At 49.7% G+C, this 8,905-nt stretch overlaps 1 protein-coding gene across 1 annotated transcript in view; it reads left to right on the top strand.

The window, feature by feature from the left end:
* Positions 1 to 2,036: 2,036 nt before the first annotated feature.
* Positions 2,037 to 8,905, top strand: part of LOC121917450 (cadherin-2-like) — a 191,420-nt gene continuing 184,551 nt past the window's right edge. Inside the window, exon 1 of the mRNA XM_042443433.1 lies at positions 2,037 to 2,594. Coding sequence (XP_042299367.1) covers positions 2,532 to 2,594 — 63 coding nt within the window. The 5' untranslated portion in view covers positions 2,037 to 2,531. The remainder of the gene's footprint in view (positions 2,595 to 8,905) is intronic.

Genomic DNA, 8,905 nt, shown 5'->3' with positions numbered 1-8,905 from the left:
GCCCACCGTTTATGTGTGTTTGTTTGTATACATATACGTGTGTGTATACACACACAGAGAGACATATTCCACATAGCAAACCTTGATTTTGCCATTTTATACCAGGGGCACCATTTCACTATGCCACTCTTAATGTAATGGGACTCGAGCACCCACTGATTTTGGCATCCAAGGGTGGTTGTTCCTGGAACCAAACCCCATCAGATGAAACCAAGGGCCCACTGTAGTAGCTGGCGAGACCCAGGGATGCTGAGGGGGGTTGGTGGGAAAGGCCGCTGAGGGAAACAAAAGGCCCGTTGACCCCATAACAGCCAAGGATGGAAACTTCCTAATTGGCCTCCAGTCCTGGTCCAATTCCAGGCTCTTGGGCGAAGGCGGGAAGGAAAGAGGCCTAACAAAAGGCGGGCGGCGATGTGCCTCTGCCTCCGGCTTCTCTTCCCAGCAGGTGGCTCTTGCTGACAAAGCGCCTCAGGAGACAAAGGGGGCTCCCACAGCCTCGCCATCTTGGCCCCCCTTTTTCTTGTTCTTCCATCCAGAGGCATTCATTCCTCTCTCACATTAGCCAGAGATTCTCACCCTGTAAAACCGTTAACCCCACCTCAGCTTTTCTTGCCTATTTGTTTATTTTCACATCATCCCCTCAAAAAAAGTCACTTGATTTGTTATTTCAATGTATGATTTTTATATTAGTGGTTTAATTGATGTTTTTGGGATATTGGGACATGGGATTATATGTATTTTTTTAAATTTGTAAGCCGCCTCGATTGTCACTGACACAAAAAGGCGGGATATAAATAAAGTTTTGTTTTTATTATGATAATTAAAAGTCACCACAATAAAAGCAACAACAGCATTGGTGTAGTCACACTCTCAGCCTCAGGGTTTGGCCTGGGAAAACCTCCCCTGAAGCAACCTTGCCTTGAAATTGCCTCAGGGAAGGGTGGCCATTCGTCCTAACAGACAAGGAGGCCCAGGCTCTGCAAAATGGAGGGCGTTCTAAGGGGGGGAAATTGACATATAAAAGCTAAAAACACTCTTAGAAATATAAATTCATCTTTCTTAGTCATGCCCAAATGGAGGACGTTTTGAAGTTCCCCCCTGAGCAGAATGGAGGACACGTCCTGGAAAAGGAGGAGGAGGACGTGTGGTCACCCTGCCTTAGGGTTGCCATTAGTTGGGAAACGACTTGAAGGCACCCAACAACAACAACAACACGTTTGTGTGTGGGGTGTTTATGTGCTTCCCAGACTCCCTTCCTCTGCCCCTTGGCTTTTCCCAAGACAGAGTGACCAGGCGTCCTCCATTTCCACCTTCTGTCCAGGAGGAATTCCACAACGTCCTCCATTCTGAACCTAACTAAGAAGCATGGATTTACATTTCTAGGAGTGCTTTTAGATGGGGTCCTTTCCTCACATAGACACACACACACACACCCATGAGGAAGGGGCCCCATCTAAAAACACATCCCATATCTATACCTAAGGAAGGGACCTCATCTTGATTGAGAGTTCCTGCATGGCAAGGGGTTGGACTGGATGGCCCTCGTGGTATTTTCCAACTCTATGATTCTATGATCTAAAAACATATTCCATATCTATTTATATTTCAGGAAGGGACCCCATCTAAAACATATCCCATATCTATATATCTATATCTGAGGAAGGGACCCCATCTAAAAACATATCCCCTATCTCTCTCTCTCTCTGAGGAAGGGACCCCATCTAAAAACATATCCCCTATCTATATCTATCTATATACAGAAGGCGCCCCATTTAAAAACATACCCCCCCATATCTCTCTCTTTCGTGCACTGCCCAGGAGGCGGCCCCCCGCTCGCCGGGGGCCAGGCAGGCTAAGCCTAGGCGTGGGGGCCGGGGGGTGGGTCTCGCTCCCTTGGCCAGAGAGAGAGAGAGAAGCCCCACCTCGCGTGAGCTAGAGAGCTGTGGGCGCCTGGCTGAGAGAGAGAGCCAGCAGAGACTGAGGCTGAGCTGAAGCCGAGGGCTTCCCATTGGCAGAGAGAGAGAGAGAGAGAGAGAGCCAGGGAAGAGGAGGAGGAGGAGGAGGCGGCGGTGAAGCCGAGCTGCCATCCGCCACCGCCGCGCGCACACACACAGACACAGAGGCGCGCGCACAGGGATAGAGGCGCAGAGAGAGAGCGCGAGAGAGGCAGAGGCAGAGAGGCTGCCGTATTGTTATTATCCTTGTAGGCGAAGCGAGGAGGTGCCACTTGCAGAGAGGAGGAAGACGGGCAGCAGAAAGTGAGGCTGCTATGCAGAGGAGCCGGCGCCGAGGAGGCAGCAGCAGCAGCGGCAGAGGCAGTGCCAGGAGGGCGCACTTGGAGACCCATTGAAAAGAAAAGGGAGAAGAAGGAGGAGGAGGAGGAGGAGGAGGGATCTGTATCTTGATCTATACCCCGCGAGGAATAGAGACACAGAGAGACACCCGGCCTGTTTGCTTGCGTCCCCTTCGTCGGCCTTCGCCTGGCTCCCTGCGAAGAGGACTTCGCTGCCTCCTCCTCCTCCTCCTCCTCCATGTGCCGGATAACGGGAGCCCCGCCGCCGCTGCTGGTGCTGGCGCTGGCGGCCCTGCAGCAGGTAAGCCGAAGAGGGAGACCGAGGAGGGCCGGGGCTGCTGCTGCTGGGGCTCTTTGTTCTTGGCCAGCCCCAAGGAGGAGGAGGAGGAGGGGAAGGGCGGTGGCGGTGGGAGCTGGGCCTGCTTCGGCCGGGGATGGAGGGACCCTCCGGGGACGAGCGAGGAGGACTAGAAGGGGGCCGGGGATTTGGGGGTGAGGGTGCCTCCTCCTCCTCCTCTTCCTCCTCTTGGGGTGCGAATAATGGACACAGGTCCTCCGCGACCACAAGGAGGACGAGGCCCCGAGAAATGGAGGACGCCTCCAGGCGCCCAAAGGAAGGGGACCTGGTCAAAGATATATATATATATATATGGCCAGGTCCTCCTCCCTTGGTGTGTGTGTGTGTGTGTATGTATATGTACATATATACCATGAATTTCTCTAAAGAAATTAGGGCTTTTTTCATAGTCATTGCCCCGAATGGAGGAACAGAGGTCCTAACTAGAAAGGAGGACGAAGTGGAGGACGCCTCAAAACACCAAAGAAGGAGGACCTGGTTAAAGAAAAGCTATATTATAATAATAATAATAATAAAACAACCCATGAATTTATCTATGAGTGTTTATGTGTATATATGTATATGTATGTATATATGTGTGTATGTATCTAAACACTCATAAAGAAATTAGGGCTTTTTAAAAAAGCCATTGCCCCTAATGGAGGACAGAGGTCCTAACTAGAAAGAGGACGAAATGGAGGACACCTCGAGACGCCCAAGGGAGGAGGACCTGGCCAAAGGAAAGCTATATAATACAAAACTACGAATTTCTCTCTGAGTGTGTTGTGTGTGTGTGTGTGTGTGTGTATATACACATACGTATACATACACAAACACTCATATAGAGAAACCCTGGTCCGAGAGGAATCCCAAAACGTTCTCCATTCGGGCCAATGGCTTTAAAACCCCACAAATTCCTCTATGAGTTTCCTTCATTGGGGCAATGAGTAAATGTGTGCTTTGTGTGTATGTATGCATATACACAAACACTCGTAGAGAAACCATAGTCCGGGAGAGATCCTAAAACGTCCTGCATTCGGGGCAATGACTAAAAGAAGCCACGGATTTCCCTATGAGTGTTAATACACACACACACATAGTGAAATTCGTGGGGGTTTTTTAGTCAATGCCCCGAATGGAGGACGTTTTGGGATCCCTCCCGGACCAGGGTGGCCAGATGTCCTCTAAACTACAAAGGAGGACGAGACGCCGCAGAATCGCAGGAACAATGGAGGGCATGGCCAAATGCTAAAAGCACTCCTCTAAAGATAAACTCATGCTACTTAGTCATGCCTGAAATGGAGGACGTGTTGAAGATCCTCCTGGGCAGGATGTAGGACGCGTCCTATAAAGAGAGGACGCCTGGCTGGGGGGGTCCACCCTGCCTTAGGGGTCGCCATAAGTCTGAAAAGGATTGGAAACAACAACAACAGCTCTTATCCTGTGTGTGTTTGTGTAATGGGATGCTCCTAGGGGGACCAGAGTTGGTGGGGGAGCTTGGGATGAAGCGGCTGCTTCAGTCAGGGCTTGTGGGGGGGGGGAGATGGGGAGAGAGAGAGGGACTGTTTTCTCTTTCTATAAAAGGAGCAGGTGGATGCCTGGGCTATATAATAAGAAAATATGGCAGGAAAGAGGGAAGGAGGGATAGACGGAGAAAAGGATGCAACGGCTTATGGAAGGGAAGCTGGCCCCGGGTGACCCCCCTTTCTTTGTTTTCTTCTTTCCCTCCCTCCCCTCCTTTCTTCTTTCCCTCCCTGCCTCCCTTTTCTTTGTTTTCTTCTTTCCCTCCCTCCCCCCCTCCTTTCTTTTTCCTCCCTTCCCTCCTTTCTTCTTTCCCTCCCTCCCTGCCTCCCTTTTCTTTCCTTTCTTCTTCCCTTTCCTTCCTTCCGTCCTTCCTCCCTTCCCTCCTTTCTACTTTCCCTCCCTGCCTCCCTTTTCTTCCTTCCGCACTCAAGGAAAGAGGGGTGTCTGAGTGGGGAAGGGCTTCCTCTGTGGGGCAGGGAGGGAGTTTCCCCAGGAGGGAAGTTCCTCTGGAGGAGGAAGAGGAAGAAGAAGAAAGTTGGGCTCGCTTCAGTGTCAAAACATGTGTCTCTGTGGGAGACGGGTGGGCTATTGCGTCCCTCCTTTTGGCCCAAGGGGCCCCTCGCTGTCCCTGCCCCACAGACCCATGTCTTCTGGATTGTCGGTTTTTGGAGAGGCTTCCCAGACAGAGAGGGGTCCTCAGTCGCACAACCAGGAGGTTCAAACCGCCCCCCCCCCACCACCACCGCGGGCTGGACTAGTTTCTACTTCATCTTCCTCAGCCACCTTCCCCGGGGCAAGGATGGATGGATGGATGGATGGATGGCATTTCTTCACTCCCTTCCCTTCCCTCTTCTTTACCTCCCTCCCTCCCTTTTCTTCCTTTCCTTTCTTCTTCCCCCTGCCTCCCTTTTCTTTCTTTTCTTCTTTTCCATCCTTCCTTTCCTTCTTACTCTCCATTCCTTTTCTTTCTTTCTTTCCCCCTCCCTCCTCTTTCTTTTTCTTTTCTTCTTTCTCCCTTCCCCTCCCTCCCTCCCTTTTCCTTTTCTTGTTTTCCTTCCTCCCTCCCTTCCATTCCCTTTTTTCCTTTCCTTTCTTTCCTTCCTCCCCTTTCTTCCTTTCTTTCCCTCCCCGCCTCTCTTCTTCCCTTTCTTTTCTCCCTCCCTCCCTCCCTTTCCTTTTCTGTCTTCCTCCCCTTCTTCCCCCCTTCCTTCCTTTCCAAAAGAGAACTCGTTCCCCCTTGCCCCCCTTTGGCCCACTGGGTGCTGGGAGGGTGTTTGGGGGTGTGCCCTGGGCTGTGAGACCCCCAGGAGGAGCCCTGCTGCAAGGCTGCTGCTGAGTGGCCTCTCGGGGGACCCCCTCAGCTTCCCCAGTTCCGCGGGGTCCGAGGTGACCCTGGAGCGGCCCTTCCCTTCCTTCCTTCCCTTCCTGGGTCCCGGTGGAGAGCGGCGCCCGAGCTGAGCCATTTCCCGGCCGGCTAATCCCTCCTCCTCCTCCTCCTCCTTCTTCCCGGGGAGGATTTAATCAGCCTCCGCCGCCCCCGCTCCCCTCCATCCTCCTCTGGCTGCTGCTCCTGCTGCTGGCGGGGATTTCCATGGGGCCAGGCTGGCTTCCCCTTCCCCGCCTCCTTCCCCCAACAGGGGGCGCCAGAGGAGGGCCAGAAAGAGCCCCAAGGCAGCAGGGCCAGATGCCCTCCCTGCAAAATCTCTTTGCAAGAAGAATGTAGGACATGACCACCTATGAAAGCTCAAAACACCCATCCCTACTGCATAGTCCTTCTCAAAATGGAGCCCCTTTTGCAGTTCCTCCTGGACAGAAGGCCGGAAATGGAGGACAGGTCCTGGAAAAAAGGAGGACCGCGCCTGGTCAGGAGGTGGTCCTGGGGTCTCTGCCCAGGGTCCTGTGGAGTCAACCCATCTACCTACCTGGCTAGCTGACGCCTTATTTAGGGCTGGATATCCAGGGTTCAAGGGAAGTACAGTAATAGAGCAGAAGGCGGCATGCAAGATGGATGGGCTCTATTAAAGAGATCACTTTGAGTATGAGTTTGCAGGAGTTGAGCAGAGCAGCGGAGGACAGAGGGTCTTGGAGATGTCTCATCATCAGGGTCGGGTCGAGATCGCACTTAACAACAACAGCAGCTCCAGGGTTCAGCTGGGTTTGTGCAACTGTGAGGGGGAAGGTGAAGAGTTGAGGTCCCTGGGGTGCATTCAGCACTTGAGCATCTGTGGCATTGTGTAGAAAGCAGTGTGATGTGGGGAAAAGGCATCTCCCCCCCCAGTGTGCCAGGGACCAGCCCCATATTTGATGATGATGATAATAATAATAATAATAATAATAATAGTAATAAATTTACTTATTTATATCCCATCTATCTCTATGAATCAAGGTGGGTTACAGAAGTGCAATTCAATACATTAAAATACATAATAAAAACAAAATAAATAAAATATAATCCCCTGACCCTCCCACCAAATGAAAACCATAACAAATAAAAATATAGATTAAAATAGTTAAAAAGGTGAGTTGAGGAGAGGGTGTATTGGTGTATTTGTCAGAGTGACGACTGCCCTCCTTTTCCAAGACATGTCCTTCATTTAAACCTTCTCTCCAGGAGGAATTGCAAAACGTCCTCCATTTCAAGCATGGCTAAGAAGTATAAATTTCTATTTATATGAGTGTTTTGAGCTTTTATTTGGTAGTGTCCTCCATTTTTCTTGCAGTGCCCTCCATTTCATGGTGCCTTGCCCTTCTCTGTGGTGAGGACATCTGGTCAACCTGCATATTTGGCCCATTTGCTATGTTTTTTTGTTTTCTGCAACCTGCAGCCAAAGGCTTAGGGACCAGCTCTGGTCCAAGGATCACCATTTTTAGAGGACCATCAAGGACGAGTGATCTGGGTTTCTCTCATCAGAAAGGAGAGAAGATACATCATTTAAAGAACTGGGTTTGAAAGCCTGTGTCAAGTCTTAACTATGGCTGATTTGTTTGTTAGGCACTGGCAGATGGGTTTCAATTTATGGTGACGCTGTGAATGAGAGCCCTCCCTGGTTATTAACAGCCTGCTCAGGTCTTGCAAACTCACATCCTTTACTTGAATCAATCTACCTGCCTTCACTTCTCCTCTAATGCCATTTGGCTACTATGAGGCTTTAGATCTTCCTAGGTTGGGGTTTTCAAAACAATTGGGGTCAAGGCTGTGTGTCATTATGTGGGAAGAAGATGAGTTGAGTTGTCCTCTCTGGTAGGTTTGTGTTTGTGGCTTGGGAGTGGGCTTGCTTCTTTTTCCTGCAGGCTGGGATTGTCACTTAGAGCAGAGCTTGTCATGAGAATTCAGATGGTCTGGACTGGAAGAAGTCCTGCAGAGGAAGCACAAAGAGTCATGGGGCAAATGTCTTAAATATTTCCGTTGAGTTGAATGCCTCAGAGAGTAGAGGATCCCCATGGTTTGTTAAGTCAGTGTGGGATGTGTGTCGAACTTATCCCTGGGATTTAGGACAGTCCAGATATAGAAGGTTATCAGTGGTGACCCTGCGTGGTGGACATCATGAGCTGCATGCCCTTGAACTGTCTCTGAGGTGATGTTTAGTTCACTTGGGTGGACTAGAATCTCATGTCAAGATGGGGTGATGTTTGGAATATTTTTATTTTCAAACTGAACTTGTGTGTGTATTTAAATGGCAAAGGTTCCTTTAGGGGATCTTCCTGAAGTGAAGCAGGAGATGTGTACACATGGGCACTGGTGGTGTGGTCAGTGTGAAATCCTGTCTTCCCAATGTGAAGGGCAAAGAGGAGTTAATCTCAGTGACAGATGGTGTAAATCACTGCCTCTTTAAGTGGCATTTGTGATCAGAAGCACATCTTCTAGAAGCGGTAAGGGGCTTTTCCTATATGCAGTGCGTTGTGGGTGGAAACTGAATGTTTCTGGTTGGTCCTGTGAATGGGGCAGGCGTTTTTTGCAAGTGAGGGAGGCTCTGGTTTAAATCCCGCAGAGTTGAGCAATTGGATCCAGGCAGGCAGCTGCAGTAGCTGCAGTAGCAGCAGTCTCTGTCCATGGTGCAGAGCTCCGATTACTCTCTGGCTGTGAACTGGATCCCTGCTATTGAAGTGTGGTAAACACAGACTTGGCACATTGCAGAGATCCCTTCTCTTGTTGTCTCTGTTTCAAATAGCTGCATTTTCCCCTCCTTCTGCCACTGCCCCTTTCGCTTTGCTTCGTTGGTTGCATCAGACATTAAGGTGCTGAAACATTGATCCTAAACAGCTGGGGGATTTTCTCCTTGGCTTAATAGGAGGTTAGCTTGTCCTGATGGGAAAACATCTGTGTTACTCCTCCAGTAGCTTCCATTAAAACAAATCTCTTCTCCTTGGAGGGGGCAATTTTAACTTTTGGCGAAGTGTATTATTTTCAGTGTGTATAGATAGCATGAGTTTGCAATTATTATTTTTGTAAAAAAACTTTTTCTTTCTTTTTAAAGGCTGGTTCCTTTCCACAAATATTCCCTCTCCCCAGACCCCCCCCTTTTTTTTGTTAGCTTCCCTCTCTCCCCAGGCAGCTCTATTAACAATGTCTCAGTTTCTCTTTTGTATTTCAGAAGATCACTTAGTAAATAAATTAGTAAATAAGAGGTTTACAGCTGTTATTTCATTCTGTGCTTTTCTCTCCTTCCAGGGACTGTTTTTGAATTAAAGCAGAATCTGTGAATTATGGCAGGAACTAGCTTTATTGCTTTTGTGTACCACTTAGTGTCAGT

This window comes from Sceloporus undulatus, unplaced genomic scaffold, assembly GCF_019175285.1.
Source record: "Sceloporus undulatus isolate JIND9_A2432 ecotype Alabama unplaced genomic scaffold, SceUnd_v1.1 scaffold_18, whole genome shotgun sequence".
NCBI lineage: Eukaryota > Metazoa > Chordata > Lepidosauria > Squamata > Phrynosomatidae > Sceloporus > Sceloporus undulatus.
This window is presented reverse-complemented; position numbering and strand designations above follow the sequence as displayed.